The sequence below is a fragment of the Genypterus blacodes genome, unplaced genomic scaffold, assembly GCF_046128005.1.
Source record: "Genypterus blacodes isolate CSIRO-AG114 ecotype Tasmania unplaced genomic scaffold, CSIRO-AGI_Gbla_v1 ptg000099l_1, whole genome shotgun sequence".
Classification (NCBI taxonomy): domain Eukaryota; kingdom Metazoa; phylum Chordata; class Actinopteri; order Ophidiiformes; family Ophidiidae; genus Genypterus; species Genypterus blacodes.
Window position 1 is genome coordinate 1110069 of NW_027466903.1, and position 21894 is coordinate 1131962.

The 21894-nt window shown below is 42.9% G+C and overlaps 1 protein-coding gene across 1 annotated transcript in view; it reads right to left on the bottom strand.

Annotated features, from left to right (window-relative positions):
* LOC143008190 (brevican core protein-like) overlaps positions 1 to 12284 on the bottom strand; it is a 40045-nt gene extending 27761 nt beyond the window's left edge. Inside the window, exons 1-4 of the mRNA XM_076159823.1 lie at positions 11913 to 12284; positions 10769 to 10943; positions 10516 to 10643; positions 8146 to 8439 (exon numbers count right to left, since the gene is read on the bottom strand). Of these exons, the coding sequence (XP_076015938.1) occupies positions 8146 to 8439; positions 10516 to 10643; positions 10769 to 10943; positions 11913 to 12276 (961 nt within the window). The 5' untranslated portion in view covers positions 12277 to 12284. The remainder of the gene's footprint in view (positions 1 to 8145; positions 8440 to 10515; positions 10644 to 10768; positions 10944 to 11912) is intronic.
* Positions 12285 to 21894: the final 9610 nt, after the last annotated feature.

The window sequence follows — 21894 nt, forward strand, 5'->3', positions numbered from 1 at the left end:
ACGCAGATGTTTTCCTTTCAATGTTGTCAATGGTGGGAGTGTACACTGTCTGCAAAGTAGACTGAACAAGGTCTTCAGCAGCTGGAGTAGCATATGTACTCTGTCTCTCCTCTGTGGATTCAGCTTCATCTGTGACAGTGGTTGTGGAAGTAACTGGGGCTCCATCCCCAGTCTTCTCTGTCTGAGTCACCTCTGACTCACTTCTCATATATGTGGGTGTTACCCTGGACTCTCCTACCTCTTTTAGTACAGATGTGGTGCTGACAGCTGTGCCTTCATCATCCTCGGTTGTTTTGGTCTCTTCTTCTTTGGTGATTTCTACTTCAGATGGCGTTACTGTAGGAATAAAATCAACAGTGGAGGCTGTGACATTACTCAACCCCCCTGTGGTATTTTGTGTAGTGTCGACTGAAACCATGTCCTCTGTTGTCGAGGCTGAAACAGGGACCTTGTCTGTTAGGGTCAGGCCTTCTGTAGACGACTCATCTACTTTAGGTCGTATTTGAGGAGGTTCTGATTCAACATATGAGATTATATCCGTATCATAATCATCTCCATCTGGGAGAACTGTGGATGAGAGGGGTTCTTCGGTAGATTCAATGGAGGGTCCATCAGTCCAGTTATAATCAAACACTGTGGCCATTTCTTCACTTGTTCCCAGAGCCGTCACATTTGTCACAATCTGGTCACCTTTGGCCTCCTTTTCATCTAGACTCTGTGGCTCCAGTGTGACTTCATGTTTGCCATTTATGAAACTTATAGCTGGAGTGACTGTGACAGCAGCTTGGGAGAAAAGGTCTGGGTCTCCACTATGCAGGATGGGTTCACCATCTGCAATGGAGGGAGTGGGATGGTCAGGAACCACTGGGATGACAGGAGTTTGAGTATCCTGTGGCCTTCTAACCTGGTCAACTAAAAGGAAAATGGAAAGAAAGGACAGCGTGTGACAGTTCAGTTTAAATATAATAGAAAGTGTGTTTGATAATGGAATCCATGTAGAATGCAAAAAAACTGATTTTGCTCACTCAATATTAGCAAAAATGATAAACTGAATGAAAGACTTTCGCTGTTCTGTTGAAAGACATACTTCTTAACACATTAAACATTTCCCCAGCTGTTGTTTTTGTATTTCAGTTATATCCAAAGTGCAACAGAATAATAAGCACGGAGCCAGTCTGCTCATTAAACCAAAGGCTTCATGAGAACATGGATACACATAAATAAAAGAAGAATTGGAAATGAGACAGCAGCGTGTGGGTATCTTTTCCTGCTTTTCAATCTGTTTAAGCTTCCGTGGACAACCCACTCTTTTGCTCTGCCTGCCTCCACTCCTGCTGCTGCTCACATAGCATTTCATAAGCATCGACTCCACCCCGGCATCCACTTAGGCTCTAATTCAAGAGTGGGGTAATTATCATCGGTCCACATTCTTTTGTGCACTGAGCTTGTTTTCTGCAGCTCTTTGCCAAAACCTCTCAAAGAAGCAGGGTTACACTGCTTACAATGGGAGGCAGTGGCTCAGTGGGTAGTGCTTCCGCTCGGGAACCGGAGGGTTGCTGGTTCAAGCCCCTGCCGAGGTGCCCCTGAGCAAGGCACCGAACCCTCAATTGCTCCCCCCTCTGCGAAGGGTAAAAGCGTCTGCCAAATGATCGTAATGTAATGTACACAGAAGCATTATTCAATTCCCATTTACAAAATCAAACTGTGTTATGGTATCGCCCTAGATTGAGAAGATTTCTCAGAACTAAAGGCCATGAGCATAAACAGATGTCATGTCCATGCCATCTCTCCAAGCCAAAACAAGAAGAACTGTGAACTGTGTGAGCACTCTGTAGCAAGGAGCATGCCATGGAGCATGCCATGTACAGACAGGATTGCCATGTGCTCCATGTGCCATTTAAGAAAAACTCACCTAGTTATGAAATGAGAGAGCTATAGTTTGTTTGACTATCTAAGAATATGTGTAAGGTGACAGGTCGCAGAAATAAAAGAGATCTTTATCAGTCCATGCAACAACAGTTTGGTTCTGTAGGGCCTGAATTGTGTGTCTGTATATTGCAATACAAGCAAAGTCTTTGATATACACCAAACTATACAAGCTCTCTCTCTCTCTATGTCCCACAAGTGATGATTCAGAAAAATTATTGGTTACAACCAAGAACAACACCTGCACTAGCTCAGCAGAGCAGAGCCACCTGTTTAAATGTCAGGCCAGGCCTGGGAATTCAGAAAAAAACACTGGACCCCCCTTACTAACCCTCACACACATCACACTCACACTCTCTTGGCCCTACCAAAGCTCCAAGAGTCCACTTAAAGCATCAATGTTACAATGGAAGCAGCCCACAGAATCACTGGCCACCCAAGTCTTTATTATCTTCAGGCCTAACATGAGAATTAAGACGAGCTCACTAGATGAGATTCAGTAAGCCCACTGAACTGAAAGTTATTATGATTTTCCATTTGTCTGTTCATTGTGTTATATTTGGTGTTGCCATATCTCAGAGGATCAATATTTTAAAAGTTATTCATGCCATATAAACACTTTGCAAACTGAGGATTTATTACTCTCACATTCATCAGAAACACGTGCGAGCTGTTCTCACAATAAAACTGACAAAGCATTTAAGCAACACTAAATATTCATCCATTGATCCCCATAACAGTGTGGAATATATTGTCTGCAGTCAGACAACACCCTGCCTCTTGTAATTTATATTGCACAATATTTTCCAAGGGCTTTTCCCACAGCAAATGAGAGAGCAGTAAGAGACGACTCCAGCGCAGCAGCATCACATGATGCTGCAGTAAAGAGACGACTTTTCTTTTGAGATGACATCACCCCATCGAGGTGGCGTCCAGTCTGTGCTGTAAGCATCTGTGCTTACTCAGGTAGACTGCCAACAGAGCTGTCACTGCCAGGCTGTGAGTGGACCTCACACTCATGCATGCTCACACGACAAGTCTAATGCTTTGTACAATATTGAGTTGGAATACCAATAGATACAAAACACATAGATTTATTTTTTCATGTCTGTCTCACTGCTTTTTATACAAGCACAAACACACATACACACACTGCTGCACGGTCAATCTGTGAAACACGTCACCAAACCTGAGCACAGATGACTGCACTCACAAGCAGGCTTAGCAGCAGCCATACACTTATTGCCTTGCCAGTCCAAGTTCCCGAAGGTGCCAAATAACCAAGACTTTCCTTTGTATCCATCCAATTCCCCAGATTAATTTCCTCTAACTCAAGTGCTGCTCTTCAAGGACAAGGAATGAGTAACCACAACAATGTTTGTTGCTCAGATAAATAGCAAATTAAAGCTGAAAAGGATCATGCAGCTGCTGTGTGCGCCTGCAATCATTTTTTGTTGACCTACATAAAAACGTTCATGGCCTTCATTTGGATTTCATTGTTCTGAATTTGCTCCAAACAGGGTTCCTTTGACTCATGTCTCCAGTATCAACCCTGGACTAACTCAAATGGGAACATATTTACACATTCCTGTACATTCTCCAGAAGGCAGAACTTAAAGTAATGTAACATGACTATAGAAGTTTATGAACGGAAACCATAGCCTGTCTCTTCATAAGTCTAAAATGTAGGTTTTCAGTTAAGGCTTAGATAGTTTTGACCTCCAGTAAACATGGAAATTGTATGGACTGATAAACACATCAAAATTAAGAATTTTGTGTTCATGCAGAGGTTTTATTAGTAAAAATGTCTAGTTTGAGAGTATATCACTGAACCTTAACTGCAGTCCATACGTCAAAAACCCTCTTTTGTTTGAAACTCTCATCTAAAGATGGCAGGTTTCATATAAAACAAATCAAATTGCCAAATAGCAGCGTTGCTCTTCCATACTTGGCTTCACACTGTGTGTATTTGACTTCAGCTCCCTCCCACATCTATACATTCTCACTGGCAGAAAATCAAAACCCCCTCTCTACTTCAGCACCTTGGACAGCACAGCCTCCCCCCAAGTCCCAGATACCATTCAGCAACATAGTACACAAATACAAAGTACCATACCAACTAAACTGAAATGAGAAATATGAGACTAATTCCTCAACTTCAAACGCCACTACCTCAATGTCTGAGTGAGGCATTTTATGAGGCAGTCAACCCAACAAACCAACGTCAAACAAAGCTTGAAAGGTTAAAATTATGTCTTACCTGATTCATCCCACTTCTGTGTGACCATGGTTACTTGGGTGATCAGGTCGGGCACAGCTGAAGCGATGGACGTGGATGTGAAGAACTCTGTATCAATGTCTGTTGTTGTGTCCTCATCCCCTTCTCTTGTCTCATCTTTGTCCTCTGGTATATGACCGGTGGACTCGTCAATCACCTGGACACTTGATGATGATGTCACCTCTTCGGCTGACGATGCAGTGTCGATGAAGACGGTGGAATCTGTCACAGGTGTGGCTTTGCTGGTCTCTTCTGCTGATGTTGGGGGTGTGGGCGGTGCTGTAGTGCTGAAAGTCTCGGGCAATGGTGTGGTGCCAGGTCTGGTGTTACAATCGATACCAAAAGCGGTGGGAAGTGCTGTTCCATCAAAGTCTGGTGTTGTGCTTGAGCTTTCCTCATCGACAGTTTGGGTGGGCCGCACAGGTGCGTGTGCCTCTACAAGAACATCTGTCTCGATTTCATCTATGCCGAGATCATAGTCTGGGAAGGCTGTTGTTGAATGGTCCTCAGGGGCAGATGTTGCTTCAGATGAGCTGAACACTTCTTCACTAGTCAGTTCAAGTGATTCTGTGGGGTCTGTCAAGTCAGTTGTCTCTGTGGTGAGACTTAAATCAGGAATAGTTTCCTCTGTCTTCCCTTCAGCAAACATGGGTTCTGTGCTGGGAGAGGATGGTATAGGGACATCTGGTTGGATTGTGCCAACCTCAATTACAGATTGATCATCTGGCTCATCTGTAGGCTCTGTGGTTTCAGGGCTTTCTGTGGTGTCTGTGGGACCTGGGAATATGTCACCTCGAGAAGGAACGACTTCCTCCCGGGTCAAACTTTTACCTGCAAAGTCATCAACATCAAACTCTGGGGTGAACGTTGTTTTGTCATCAATGTCCTCTAATTCCTCTCTAATGGTGGGGGCAGTGGTGGTAATTAACTCTTCTAGGACCTCTTGGCCCGCTGGAGTGGGTCGTGGTGGAGCCATGCTGGTTGAGAACATTGATGGAGGATTTGTGGGAGCTGCAGAGTCCAGAGACTTTTCTTCTTTTTCTACTTCTGATACAGTCTCAGCTGACTTAGCTAAGGTGCTGCCTCTGTCCTCCAGGTCAGGGAGGGCAGTGGTGGCAGGGGCCGTCTGTGTGGGGTCAGAGGTGGTGACTATCACTGACACATCCACAAAGGAAGTTTCGTTGATCACCTCTCTCCTTCCTAAAACAAAACACACATTGTGGCAAATATTAACAACAATTCACTATAAACAAAACACGACGGGCACATTATTATTGGAGCATAATACAGCCAATAATACAACATTGCATTTCGCACAGTGAGGCAGGCAAGATGTTTGTAAGGAATCCAATAGTGAAGGCGCAATAGGCCACAGCTGTCACGTTACTGCAAGACGGCCATCAATTAACCCCCAGTAAAAGGCTTTCCAAGAAACTCCAGTGTCAAGCACTTCCTCTCTCGGCTCTAACTGTTGTTTATAAGCAGCACTAACATTTATTCATCATACGTCCTCAAAGATACTGATGTCAAGCTACAAACCAAAACAATTTGAAAACTCACCCTGAGTTCCTAAGCACGAGAATGGTTAGCAAATAAGAATCATTCTAGGGGGCCAGTATTGTTATACTGCGTTCCTGTATTACCCTTGTACCTGGTGAAATAGGATACGCTATGATCTTATTTCCTCGTTCTACTTTATTTCAGTGCAAAGACAAGAACACTTTGAACATTTCTCTAAACACTCCTGTGCCTGAGAGCATTCACATGACTATTAAAACAGGATATAAACCTTTAGGAATCTAGTGCTGTGGTTTTCTCAAAGTTGCCCTGAGCCTTCTTGACTTGTATCCCTCTGCTTGCTTTGTTTTTGGTTCTGTTAGGACATTACCAGCATTTTCCTGACGTCCGATCATCCCTGAATCCTTTAACTTCTTTGAGTTTTCCTTGAACAAGCCCATTCTCGTGACCCTCGATCCCCCAAACTCTCTCTCTCTCTGTTGCTCACACACATAAACAGCAGCATAACAGCTTGAGCAACCTTTCCATACTGGCAAAGACAGATTGTGGAAAGCAGCAACCAGCTGTTGACCATTACGTACTAACCCTCTTTCTTAATGAAACTATCTCTGATGTAAGGTGTGAGACACGTTTTTTCCCTTAGACAGAAAATAGAGCCTGCTCTGTTCAAAGCAGAGCGAGAGCATTATCTCACTGATGTGTCTTGCGCCATTACTGAAGCCTTTTCTTCAGCCCAAACCAGAAACCAATCAGAGACCAATTATTCTACTTTTCCCTCTGGTGTCACTGCCTTTCTCTCTGTGTAGTCTACCTGGCTTAAGTTTACACAATATTTCTTCTTTGAGAGGTTATTGTGGGAAAGCAGGAAATGATGGAGCGAGTCCCGCCAAACGAGGGTACTTGAAAAGCACTTAGACGGGGCCGTTACTACAACAGGACTTAGAGAGCCGACATGGAATACACAGAGCAGGAGGTGAGGATGGCCTGTTTGTGTGCCCTCTGAACTCCGTGGGGACTTATCACCACGAGTGTTAGGCATGACTCGGGGGCAGCAAATGGCCTGGCAGGAGCAGGCTTATCTGTCAAACCTCTCATTTGTAAAGATGGAAAGGGCAGGTCAGAGGTCGCCGAGGCTGACTGGATTTAGAAGTCCAGCAGTAGCTTTGTCCATTATCCAAACGTCTGCTCTGATAAGTACAAGTGAGAATGACAGAGGGCAAACTCTGACAGCGGAAACGACAGGAGAAAGGCAAAACGGGAGTTAGATAGTGAGACTAAAAGGGCTGACAGGTGTGGTATTAGGAACTTTTGCTACTTCTCCCAGTAGCTGCTATCATTTGTCACTGGTTTTGCCCTGGGGATGCTGATTACCCAACAACACTCAGGTTTGAGGGATTAGTCTAATTGAACTAACTTCCAGTGAACTGTGAAGTGTCACTAATTTGAGTGTTTATGTAGATCCATGAGTTATGTTCGGCTTTCTTCCCATGGTCAGTAACTATCGACCGGAACAATTCTTAATGATACCTCAAACTTCATTTTGACTTCATATGTGTGAGTACATCCTATCTTATAAAAAAAAATGAAATAAGTTTGCAGGAATGACTCAAACAGGAGCAATCAAGACAGCTTTTCACATTATCGAAATTCTTGCAACTTCTTGCTTCATTTGGATCGGTTCTGATAGGGACAGTAATTACTTTAAAAAATAATAGTGTTTTATTGCAACAGTTGTAAAATGGATTTCTAATACTAGACATTGTAAACTAGTTATTCATTTTCATTAGGAAGGTTGTGAGGATAAAGCTGAAGGAGCCTTGCTTGGTCTAATGACTTAGAGTTACAGGTATGAAACACTATTTGACATTACTCTCCCACTACAATAATAATCTGTCTGAGTATGATGTTCTTTGTATAATAAAGGGATATTATCTTTCTAAACCCCTCCTACAGAAAAGGATGAGAATCCAAAATGTGAGAGCAACAGAAAATTGAAGCCAGTCAGGCACATAATGCTCACAGATCGAATCTGTTTACCTTGGTCATAGTGTTACTGTCAAACAGAAAATCCCCAAAAAGTTGAAAGATGGTGAAAACATGAACAGAATGATTGTTAGCAGCTGAGACAGGTTTTACACATGTTTAACTGTTGGTTTGGTTCAAATGAGGGCATGTGTGTAGTGGTGCAAAGGAGCAGAAAACCAAAGGGTGGGGGTGCAGAGGCTATACCCTGAGGAGATGAGATCATAGCTCCTCATAGTCCAGGCCTGGTTTTCACAGGAAATGCTGGGTCTGTGCCTTCAATCACTGTCTGTCTTTTATAAACCAAAATATAAACATATACAGTACACACACCACATATACCTAACCCCATGAGATCAAAATACAAAACAGTGACAACAAGAGCCCGTCAGTGAGTGTACCTTTAAAGCAATAAGCTCCCAGCTTAGTGGCAGGGTCAGGGAAGCCAGTCTGGTTTCTGTAGCGGTACATGGTCCTGACGCCAAGCAAACCTCCCCCACATTGCTTTTTGGGTACAGCCACAGGATATCGGGCGCTGCCATCAGACAGCCAGCCATAGTCACATCGGTCCAGGCCTTGTCGCCAGGCCGAGTGCAGCTGACCAGGGGATGCCAGGACAGCTTTCTGTTTCTTACACTCTTCCTTGGCCTCCTCAAATGTCATTTTATGGGTGACAGGAGCATGGAAGACCTCACCTGAAGAAGAAAAAAATGTATTGAAAACTTAACTCAAAAGAATAAACCAAAGAGGAATATTTGGCATTCGTCATCATGGCAAGAAAAAGATCAAACTCTGTAATCTTATCGACCAGTTTGCTCAAATTATGCCCCAACCAAATAAAAGCCATGATCATTAACTAATGGCAAGTTGTTTCACATTTCATTTTCAATTATTTGAATGACAAACTGAACTGAAAAGCCATCATTTGGAATCATCATCATAAGCGAGACATGTTTAGACCATTCTGACCTTTTAGTAGAGACGTGACCCAATAACAGCTTACAAAAGTCACAGCTGTGCAAGGCAGCGGCCCAAAACCTCTCCCACCAATCACATTCAGGACAACAGTAGTTCATTCATTGCTTTTATTCTGAGGTGGGATAGCAATGCTGACAATGTGCCTGGCCTGTCAATGAGTGTGTCTGTGCTCCAGGTCATTAGGTTTTATTTGTATGTGAGTTAACTTGTACCTTTATTTTACATTTTACATCTGGATTTGCTTCTTTCATATTTCTATGTGCAAATCTATGTTTGAATCAAAGAGAGAGACCAAACAATATTATGGGAAAGGGCGACTACATGTTTTCACTTAGGCTTGGGTGTAACTTCTCAAACAGCCCAGGGTGGCTTCATGTCCCATTGATTTACTGTGGCATCACGATTAGGACATCGTCTTGCTTGCCACAGAAGAATCAGTTCCCTCTTTAAAACAGTCATCAAACACAGAACGGCGTCATCAACGGCAAACTGCAGGTCAGCGTCATCTGTTGAATTGTTTAATAAGCTAATTTGTTGGTGCAAAAAATGATATAACACTCACACTCTTCTTGAACACGCTAATGTAAATTTTAGATGGTTTGAATAAACACCATTAACAGTTTGAAGTTGTTTAAGTAGTGTGAGAAAACTTGATAAATATGTAAATAGATAGAATAGAGCACATTTGCATTTACTTGAATAATTTTTTGATATTCAGTTGTGATTCATTTCCATTCATCGTGATTACAATTTCAACTGTCAAACCCATTTTATATATGAGCTAAAAACCTCATCATGTTTGCTGTACTAAACACCCTGGTCCCTAAGGTCTTTCCTGATGAAAAATATATCTAAAAATCTAAATCTAAATATCTCTATTAGACCTATTGGCATGCACAAAAATAACTCATTTTAGTTTTCATAAAACCGGCAATCTGCAATGTACAAAATGTCCAGAGTGCAGAAGGGTCAAAGATTTATGCACAGTTTTTGGAGAGACTAAACACCTCAGTTGAAGATGTATGAGTGTGTCCGTTGTGGGGTGACATTCACTGGCTGAAACTGTCTACATCTGCTCCCTTTATGAAGAAACTAATAATAAATGTCACAGTACTGAATGATGGCTTCACATGAAATCGCATCTGTATTTGCATTTGCTGATTGAAACAACATTAAAAGTCATGGTGAGGAGACAACTTCAAGAACATGATGACGACATAGATGTGTCCATGCTGATACTTGTTTGTGTGTTTCTAGCTCTAACTAATGGTTGTCCATGCAGGCTGTCAACACTGCCTAGAAAAAGCCTGAAATAGAATGAGTCCAAACTGTTTAAACTTGTTTTAATGCGTGCGCTGTCACAGAATCTGCAGGCTGCATATCCCAGATTGGGATGGTGCACTGGGATTTCAGAGGTGTCAGAAGTGATGTTAAAGTTCATGAAACACAAGTGGGGTTGAGTCTGTCAGCAGTGTCAGCAGTGTCAGTCTGGATGATGAATGGACAAAACACAAGCTGTCCAGGGGAGATGAAGACTTTTCCTTCAGCGGTGCCAGAAGCATTCACAGCACTTAATGTCACATTTTTTGGCAACCTTTTGAAAAAACGTTGTGGTCGAAAACTGATTCCTCACTCTTCATTAGAGTCAAGATACTGGCAGGTTGATTTTGATGTAAATGACCCAACGACAAAGTATATCAACAGTGTCCTCTAAGTGGCACCTCATCGCAACCCATCATCCACTACTGTGTGTCTACAAACTAGACATTCCTAGTGTTGAGATAGCCTCTTACCGTCAAGTTTGTCTACGTAACAGTACACATCATAGGCCTCGGTGGTTTTCCGGGTTCCGTACGTCCTCACACCAGGTTTATCTCGTAGGTTGCCATAGCAGCCAGATCTGGGCTTAGTAATTGGGTATCTGCACAAAAAGAAGGGCGAAGAACCATTTTAAGACTGAATCAAACCATTGTAAAATACAGTATATATACTGTATATATGTATGTAACAAATCAGCAAATAGACCGACTCATCCCATCCACTGACCTCACTGTCTGGTCAGCGATCCAGCCGGCGTCACAGTGATCAAAGCCATCCTCATAGGCTGCTCTCAGCTGGTCAGGTGTAGCAATGGTTGCTCCGACATGTTGGCAAGCCTGGACAGCCTTCTGGTAGTCCAAGGTGTACCTGTTGGTGCTCGCCCGATAGTGAAAGACGACACCTGGCAACAAATTGAAAGACAAAAATGAAACACAAGTATTTGTAGTGTTCAACATACTTATGTGGAACCCATAACCATAATTAAAATCTTATAAATTATAGAAAAAGCACACATCATAAGTGAAATAAATGAGGCTCTTAGCTCATTTGGAAAGGAAAAACTTTGCAATAAACAATTAGGAGAAGTTCAATATGCCAGAGTTCCCCACAAATGGAAGATAACTGTTGATGTGTGATTAGATGATTTTACGAGGCACTGAAGTCCCCATATTTGCGGACAGTTAACAGACACAGACGATATGATTGATAGTGTAATTAAGAAGAGCTCGTGCAGAATGTATACCAGTGAAAGCCACAAGGATCCCACTGTCCCCCCACCCGTGTTTTCTCCATTCCCCAAAACATGAGTTATATCTCTCACATGACAGCGTATGATATAGAATGCACAATAATGACACCAGGGTTTGAGAATATGTAGTAGATTTCTGTTTGGACTCAACACAGTGCAGCTGATTGAATGAATTCTTTACTGCAGGCGAGGAGATTAAGCTTTTGGAAAAACATACAATACAGAAATGCTTCTCTGGTCATTTGTGCTCTAATCAGGTTGCCGGGACTAGACTGGTGAACACTGGCATTAAAGCATTAGATTGGACAGGGAGCGTCCCATTTCCCTGGGCAGAGCACCAACCGCTGAGAAATCCCACTCACTCTTTTATAGAGCGCACTGCCTCTAAAATAAGAACGACTGAAAACTGTAGTTACTCTCTGTAACTACAGGGTTGTGACGACTATCAAAGCAAGCAGGAGGGCACATAGTTATCTCATAATGTTTACATTTCCATCACCACTAGCATTGCATTTCACTCTTTGGTGAACCCAACCCCCCTCCCATTATCTTCAGAGAGGCAATTGTGAGGCCTGTGAGTGAAGCCATTATGATCTGGATAGGTTGCCACGAAACTCTTACCGTTCACGTCAAGGTTCACTGTATCCTGGGTGTCCTCGATACCGTACATGACCTCACAGCGGTATGTTCCTGCATCGCTTGCGCGCAGCTTGACCATTGTAAGCGAGGCGTCGCCGACATCCTCGGGGTGACTGGGCACCGATACGCGGCTCCTGTAGCTGGAGCCGATCTTGATAACTCCATTCTGCGCCACCAGCACTGTGGATTCCACCTCTCCCTCGATTTTGGTCCATTTGATACGCAAGTAGTCTTTGCTGGGATTGGTTGGTCCACTGGGGTTGATAAGTGGTGCTGAGGTTGGTATGGTGGAGAAGAAGCATGGCAGGTTTACCTTCCCTGACAGGGACCCGGTCACCGGCCTCATTATCGATAATGACTGGGCCGCTGGAAGACAAAACAAAAGGAGTTCATTTCAGTTTGTTCCCTCATAATGAATTCATTCCCATACATTTGCATCTTCATTTGTATAACAGAGGAATGTCACGTATCCCTGTTTTGAAGTATAAACTGCTCAACTCATTTTTGTTCAGAGGGTGTGACAACTACACCCAGACCAGTAAAAAACAACATGCATCATGGCCTGAAAATGACTGGTGGAAAGTCAGTTGTCATCCTTAAAATGATGGGCGTGGAAGCAAATCTAACCTTAAGTGCAGAGTATGCGGTACGGTATATTTGTAAGTAAGTAAAAGGTAATTGGTTGCATCACTTCAACACATCCCCTTGCTTCTCTGCACAAACGCTTTCTTCTCAAATAAACCCCTCCCTTGGGCAGCAGGTCTAACTGATGAGGATGAGAGTCCCGCAGAATGAACTGAAATACTTCATCAGCTTGCCACAGGCTGGAGAGTATTCTGTCTTTCACCTCTCATAACCTCCCACTCTATTCTCAGCAGAAGACTTAATTCTGCCACCTACATTGCAGCACAGAATCAGGCCACTCAGTGTGCAGCTCCAACAGCTCCAGCACTAAATCCTCCAACACTGCAGTAGAGTTACACGTGTTGATGTTGAGGAGACCCGACAGTACAGACGATTACAAAGCTTGTGCCGTAACATAATATATTTGGAATTGGGTGAAAAAGACAATAAAACGTTCTGCTTACAGTTAGATCATAGCTTGTGTCTTTAACAGTTGCTATATCCCCCCCCCCCTCCCCTTCTACATTTGAAGCCGATGACCGCATCATCGTGGTTAGTCAGTTTCTGTGTGCAGCATGAGAGGCAAAGGCAACACAAGATTCCAGACAAAAATGAATGAAACCAGGCTGAATCATATGTTGGCTTGTGGAAACTGAGAATATTGAACTTTTTTTGTTTTCTTGGTGTGTGTAGTAGGCAAGGGTGGGGTGGGAGAAGGTGGAGGGGAGGGGATGAGGGGGGTCAAACACAAGGAACAATGTTGGGAATGCTATGGAAACAGTGGTGGGACAGCCCCAGAGGCATGAGTGTGTTTTAACAGAGGCCCTTATTAGGGTGAGAGGTGAAACCAGCTGTTAGTTCCAGACTGAGACCAGGGTCTAATTGAAAGGTGTCCGTCTATACAGAGACAAGGACAGAGACATGGGAGCCAGTGGGGCCTGACTGAGATAGAGGTTTGCTGAACTATATTATGTGACCTTCACCTTTGGGTATAAAGTCTCATAACTGAGTTTGAAAGAACAGAGTTACATGTTTGCTGCACAGGAAAACTCACACACATTTAGTTTGCTATTTGATAAACTACATAATATAAAGACAAGATATCTCAAATAAGTTTTACATTTGTCCAAACACGGAGATGTGAAGAGAGGGGGGAGGGAGAAGGGGAGGAAGAGAAAGATTAGAGGAAGAGAGAGGGCAATGGGAAGAGGGAGGAGTGTGAGAGAGGAGTGACTCAGAAAGAGAGAGAGGGAGCGAGAGAGAGAGAGCGAGAGAGAGCGACAGAGAGAGAGCGACAGAGAGAGAGCGACAGAGAGAGAATGAAAAGGAAACATTCTGAACTCACCTATTCCAGTTGCAGCTTGACAGAGGCAGTATAACCACAGGATGTGCTTTATGTTTAGTTGCATCTGTTGGTGAAAAATATAAAAAAGTGCATTAGAAAGCAACTTGTGAAAACATTAAGACTAATGCAGAGGAGCTTCATGTGTTAATGCTAAGATTGACTGATGATTTATCTGATGAATCTGATGATATTTCAAGGACTCTTTTTTGCAAGGGTCACAGAACAACTCAGAAAGGTTTAACTTCATGTAAACTGAAAATGGATTGGCAGAATTTACAATGTAATCGGTTCTGTGTACGAATAAACTTATTTTAGAGGGAAGCAGTGTTATCTTTACTCTTATTGACTGACAGTTTGTGGAAACCTGACGTGCTTGGATAAGCAGGATGTTATCATGCATTTATCTTCATTCATTTAAATGAAGAATTCAGATTTGAGGCACTGTACACAGTTAAAGGTTTGGCTGTGAACTCGTGGGTGGCGGAGCTGAGAGGTGAATCCTCCTGTGGGGTCGCAAAGGAGCAAGGAGCACCCAGGAGAGCAGGAGAACTCAGGAGCCCCCAAGAGCCCCCCAGAGCCCCCAGGAGCCCCCTGCCCTTACACACACACCACTTCATAAACACCAGCAATGGGTCGCAATTCTGAGTGGCAACACATCCTAACCAATAAAAACAAGACAATACACAAACTGACTTCCCTATGCAACAACACTGACAAACAATCAGAATAAAGACTCTTTCAGGGTGGGTTTATGTATGTGTGTGTGTGTTGTGTGTGACCTAAGTCTATTCTGAGTCAACGGACCCACCCTGAGAGAGTAATGGAAACTACATGAAATATTGGGGGAAATAGGAGCAAGACGTCTGGGTCAAATGATGACACATATCTCGCTTACTGTTTTTCCTTTACGTAAGACAATTCTAAGTATTTGGAGTTGACGTAGGCGCTGCGCTCCAGCTATAGGCAGACGCGTGAGGCTTCCTACTAAACGTGTGTCTTGTTTTGAAAGCTCAGGTAGTAATTGCTTACAGATTTCAACTCCTTCATTCCCCGCTGATAGTCACAAATAACTGCTACCGGCATCTGACGATCTGTCAAGTTCGAATCAATAAGTTATGACAATGCGTTGATTCCTGTTTTGGCACCGTTAACTTTTTCTGTCACGCAAAAACACCTGTTGCTTCTTGACGCTGCATCAAAAATGTTATATCAAATACAAAATTTATCGCTCTGATGGTTAACATTTCACGTTGGATCGCGTAAATTAGATACAGCGAGTAAATCGCAATAGGTCCAGCTGATCTGCGCTGGAGTAACGGGATACACCGGGGAAGGTTATCTGAGGACAACGCTGCATGAATGGGTGGCTGCGTGTTAAACAAACGTGCTGGGGAAACCGTTTCAATCAAAGTTCATCTAAGAAAGTATTTTAAAGCAAAACATTAAGAAAAGTTGTTGTGACAATTGGTAATATTGGTCGAACTGGCTGGAGCAATGGTTTTGATTTCCAGTAAATATTGAAAGATTAAACAAAAAAAGTTACTGAACTTACTTTGAAAGTATTTTATTCCATAAAATGTAGAATGAAATGTAAAATCGATGTCTCTCCTTTAATCCAGTTAGTCCCAGCGCGTCACATGCATGCGTAAAAACTGCCCAAATATGTCCACTGCAGCTCGGGCGCAAGCAGCTCTTATCTCCCCGGTGCGCCTCTCCTTCCGCCGAGATGCTCCAGAGTTGCGGGTTCCCACTCCGGTGTGATGCTGGTTCTGATTCGGAGCAGCACAAACCGTGAAGTGCTGGCAAGCAACAAGTTCAATTTGCCTAACGCACACTGTTATCCCGTCAGTGTCAGAGAGGAGGGGCAGAGTGCCAGTCCCATCTGAAAAGTGAATGAGACACCTTCTGTATGAGACACAAAACACGTCATTTGTCCAGGTGTCCCAGGGGCGCATCGTCCAGCCCAGCAGGCTGTTGCGAAATCAGGCAAATCATTGAGGTCACACATTAATCATTTGAGGGTAATTTGTTTTTTTAATCTAGAAGACCACGGTTGTCTTCAAGATCCAACAGCTTTATATATACCGGCAAATCTAAAAACTTGATTTATCATGTATGTGAAGTTTATATCTAGATGCGCTGCGCAACCAGGCAAATAAAAACAAGAAATAACTAACTTATAACAAATAGATAACTGTAGGGTTAATTCTCAAAGCGCACCCAAGAGCACCCATGGGTGCGCACTGGAAACGGTGTGGTGAAGAAGCGTATCTTTGGGTGAATTAAAGCGTAAATATTTCATATTGAAGCATTTCTGCAAACCCGGTGAAGCTTTGTTCTTCACATCCATCCTAAAATATCATTTTATAATCACTTTACGCACGTACTTGCCTCTTGTGTTCGTCACAGCTCCAGATATCTGAGAGTCAAATCTGCTTTCAAAACAGGTTCAGCTCTTCTGTTTGATTTTAATCACTGGTATTAACTGTCCCTTCAGCGTGTTGTTTACTTGGGTACGTCAGCGCATTATTTAAGGAGAAACAAAAAGTTTTCAATCAGGAGCGTCACTTTAATCAATATGAGTGAGTGAGTGAGTGAGTGAGTGAGTGAGTGAACTAGTCCCCCTTTCCACACGGGGGAGAGGCTGGACCACAGATTATCAACCCTGCCTAATAATCACTGCGATTGGCTCCTGTGTGTGTGTGTGTGTGTGTGTGTGTGTGTGTGTGTGTGTGTGTGTGTGTGTGTGTGTGTGTGTGTGTGTGTGTGTGTGTGTGTGTGTGTGTGTGTTTGTCCGTGTCCTTAACAGGCAACAGTGGGAGTCAAGCAAAGCGTATATATTATTATACTCCTATAATTGGAGGGCGCCTGTGTAGGAGCACGATTCCTCCAGTCGTCTGCAAACCTGCCAGAAAAATTGTTCAGGCGTCCTTCATTTGCATAGGCGGCTTTTAATTTCATCAACATTCAATGACCGGTCTATTTTGATTTCCATCACCAAATTATTGTAGTGGGAAACACAAATGGATTCATGAATGATGTCACAGCTGACATACAGCACACGCTACTTTGAGAACTTGTCCGAGGGCATCTTGTGCTTTGTGTTTGACTACTTGATGCTAAATGCGAACAAATGATGCACCTAAGACACAAATTCATCTTAAAGATGGAGCTGGTTGGTAACCTGGCGACTGCCTGTAATGACCTTTAACAGGAGACGTGACTACATACATTTATGAAATGTTGAAAGGTCTCGGAATTGTCATCATTTTAATTGGAACCAGTGTTTCTGAAATGATTCCATTCAAATCTGGTTGTCACAACATAACCACTGATAACCTACTGGTACTGTATTACACATTCAGCTGATTAAACACCACAACAAAACATTCAGTCATAAACACAACTGCTGCATCTAAAATCATTCATTTTTTTCCAGTTCAAAATCCTGAATCATTCGTCAGACATAAAGCCACCAAAGCAGACGTGCACTGTAAGCTTCTATGAATCAAAGCGGTCAGGTAGGTCTTGTTTTTAGTTAAAGCAGGATGGACTAATTATCCGATATCATGCCGTTGTCTCTGTAGCTACTCACGCAGGATGAGAGCCGGAGCAGAGGTGATAAGAGCTACTGACAGAGAAGATTGCCCTTGAAGCCTGAGGGCCCTTGTAAAAAACGTTGTAGGTGCTTTTTCCACACCAGTCTGCATTGTAATCATCCGTTTGCTCACCAACAGTTACCCACAGTGCACCTTCCCTACAAGGCTGAACTGGTCTGGGGCAGCAGGAGAGAGAGAGAGAGAGAGAGAGAGAGAGAGAGAGAGAGAGAGAGAGAGAGAGAGAGAGAGAGAGAGAGAGAGAGAGAGAGAGAGAGAGAGAGAGAGAGAGAGAGAGAGAGAGAGAGAGAGAGAGAGAGAGAGAGAGAGAGTACAGGTTTTCAATATTCCATTATCAACCAAAGACATGATGTAGATGCATGTACAGCACTCAATAAAAGACTAATAATGGAGTATTAACATTGATGGGATGCTTTCTGATGAGTTCCATTACACACAAAAACATGTTTAAGCTATAATCTCAATTTGACACAGCACTAAGAGGAATTCGGAGCTGATTCTGGATGGAATTTACCACCTGACCTCTGCATTATTAATGACTAGTCAGTTTTAAAGTTACAGGAATCATTGAATCATTTTATTGCCGTGCCTTCTTTACTGACTCATCATTAAGGTAAAAGTTTCAAGTCACTTAACTGCTGCGTTAAACCTCTAGTGTGTAAAACGCTACTGTACGTGCAAAGGAGGAACTCCTGTTGCCTTTCAGTACCCATAAATCAATGAGAAAAAAGAGCCAATCAAAGAGTGTTTGATCCTAGTGATGTGCTGTGTGGGCCCCCAGATGACCCACATATCACATGACCTATAAACTGCTCTACCTCCGGCACCATGCAACCTCAGACAGCATAAAATAGGCATTAAATTTCTCTGACCCCAAGGGATCCTTCCTGCTGAAACTCCTGGATCTTGAGGCCTTGGGTCCTGATTACACGCACACATTCTATCATTTTAAAACGTTAAACTCAAAGTCTAGAATTTTTCCGATTCATCCAATATCTACAAAGGTAAGATCTGGAACCGCTGTGAAGCGATCCACTCAAATGCGAGGAAAACAACCCATTTAAGTGTCAAAGTATAAACTGTGCTGTGCAGAGAGAAAGGCCATCCTGCTGTAACAAGTTAAAGTGTGGGCATGCAAGCCAATCCCCAGTTTAGAGGAGAAAATGTGGGAAAATGAAGTTACCTCTGGACAGACATGAACCTTGATCCTTTGGAGCCAAGAGTGGAGGCTGAGACCACCACGGCTGATCCGCTGAGCTTTAGAGATGAGCAAAGAGTCTTGCTACTGCTCAGGAAGTGATTTTAACCATTTCCCCTCAGAACAAAAAAGGTAATATACGTTTGTTTTTCCTTTTCTTTTTACATAATTCCTGAAGTTGTTGGGAAAGAAATACAGGTCCTGTTCTTCAAAACCTGACTCCACAGATTTGAGACACCTCGTTTCTAAATCTGATCAAGCTTACATGTAAAGTTCAAAATGTAAAAGATCAATCGACCATATTGATTAAGTGATGAAAACACACGTGCACAATGGAGTCAAACGCCACCATTCTTCCTCCCCTCAGCCGAGCACACCCACTTGTTTCGACAACTTCCGAACAGCATAAAAGTAATTGTAAGGAAAAAGAAAGAAAAGAAACGAGCTGCACACCGGCATGTTGGGGGAAGAAGGGAAGAAGGGACACGGCTGTCTGGAGCGCTCAGCACCAGGTGTCAATCAGGTAGGCACCAGGTGTCAATCAACAGGCAGGTGGCAATCATGTTGGGACAGCTGGCGGACAGTCAGCCCAACGTGAGGGATGTTATAGCGTGTTTGCCCCTCTGTTCACTAATTGGTGCTTCTAGCGAGAGCTGCTGGAGTGACAGCAATGATAACTTGAAGTTTGTTTGTTTTGTTTTCTGATTGGCTTTAGTGTATAACACAAGGGAACTCTCGCCACTCTATACAATTCTACATCTTGCTAGACACGTATGTTGTCTTTATTTACCTGCAAACACAATTTATATTACAAAGAAAGAGTTGTGTCGGCCTTCTTTCCCAGTGGGGATCAGCTGAAGGTTGCAGTTGCTAACACGCTGCTGTCTCTTACCCTGATTAAAATACATTAGTCCCATTTTTGTGACGCTCCAGCACTGCCATGTTCCCATTGATTACAAGGTTGCATCAGACTTTGCTGCAACCTCCCAACCCAGACAGCAGCATTAAAAGTGTTGTGCTGTGAAAAGGATAACATTTTAATGACCGCAAATACCACCAGACAGTCATTTAATGAATCATGGCATCAGCACCATCTATAACCACTTGAACATGAGAAAGGATTGCAAAAGAACAAAGAGAGAGCAAATGAGTAAGAACTGGGAAACAGAGAAAATGGTTTGATAACTAGAAACAGGCCGTCCCTACGTCATAGATCTTTAACCAATTACACTAAACATAATGCAGCATTGTGGGAAACATTTAATTCCCTTAGTCAATGTGTAACCCCAGGGGACTCAGGATTAAAAATGCTGGAAATATGTTTGGGTAAGCATTCAATTTGACAGCTGAACACTAAATGTGTGGTCTATGACATTTGTGCAGACTATGCGTTAACTGCACTCTTCCCCATGGTGAAATTACCGGTGGCGACGTGATTCTCGCTGTATACCACGGGTGAAATGACTGTGCGAGACAGTTAGTTATTGAGCCAGGCAGCAATTAGGCCTACATGAGAGCAGGCAATGGGGACAGTTTGTTGCTCTTTTGGTCTCCAAACAAAAGGAAGTTGAGATAATAACATAATGCATTCAAAAAAGACGCAAGAGATCAATTTAACAGTAAAAAGGGATGTTTTAAGCATGTTTTGATCAATTTTGCAGAGAGAGAAATCTAATTTGGCCATCCAGTAAAACGCCTGGGTGGCATACAGTATAGTGCACTGCATTTTAAATTATGTGGTTGTGACTTATCCTGTCAACGTAGCTCTCATTCACAAACATGAAACAAGAAGAAATGCACCAAGAGAGACGCTACGCCCGACACCCAGGTTTTGTGTTTTGTTACCTACACCACCACCTCCAAATTGCATTGCATGAATGCAAATGTGCACATGACATGCACTTTTTAGAAGTGCCACGGCAACTCAACTCTGAAATGACAATATGGCCGAATGGTGAGGAATATCAAAGACAAACATTAAGTTTTGTACAGTTTGAAACAGTCTACAGGTATCTAGATAGTGTACATGGCTGTGGACAGACCTGAGGATGACTCACAGTTCAAAAATGTCCAGATATGGATATATATCAGGTTAAAGCTGTCCAAGTTATCGCTGTGACAGACAGACGGACAGGTGGATGGTAGAGCAGATGGATGGACAGACAGATATCAGTGTAATTATAGCATAGACTACCAACACCAAACGCAGAAACAGATTTGATTTGTATTGGTCTAACAAGCAGAGATGTATCTCAGTCAGTCAGATCTCAGCTGTATCCTCACTACTTACACTGCAATGAAGTGTTGTGATTGAAGCAGGATACAATCTGTTCATGAGTAACGATGAAAGGAGAAAAGAGAAAGTCTCGGTCCAGCGCTCTGCATCAGGCTGTCATTATCACACACTTACTGTTCAACTACCATCCTCTTACACCCTGCCAAACATTTCTTTGGATTCAAATAATGAGGCTAATCAGTTCACACCGTCATCTCAAAGAGAAAGCACTCATTACTTCTAATGATCAAAAGCCTGTTTTAATGTCTGGGTCAAAACAACACACACTGGTAGTCACTGGCAAAATGATTAGAGCAGTAAAAACCTCATGCTGAGTCAGCATTAACAACTGAATGGGAAGATGTGGACTGATGATGAAGGTTTGTTATTTGGGTATTGAATGTATAGTTATTCATCAGCAAACAACTGGCCTGCTCCAGCATATCACATATTTGTTATACTATAATAAAAGACAACAATACTGGTATGTCAAGTGTGTCTGTGCCAGAATTCATGATTAAATATGTGTGAGTATACATTAGGTATGTAATTGTCGGCAGGTATGCGTACAGATTTGATTTAAAGTGGTCCAGCTGGAAGGCTTACTGCCAGATTTAGCATTTCCCTGAAATATATTCATTCAGCTTTGAACAGCCTGCCCTCTGGGTTACTTCCATGTGTGTGCCACCCCCCTGCAAACAGCTGTACTGCCTCCTGTAAGCCAAAGGAATAAGAGCTAATGCAGTCCGACGCTAGTGAGCCAAGAAAACCAACTGAATTTATGAGGTAGGGAAAAACAAAATCGAGAGACATGGTAATGTAGGAGAACTGCATGGAGGAGGAACTAATGTAGTTCATTTTAATTCAGTTCATAACTCAAATGGTTTGTTCAGATAGGTGGAGTG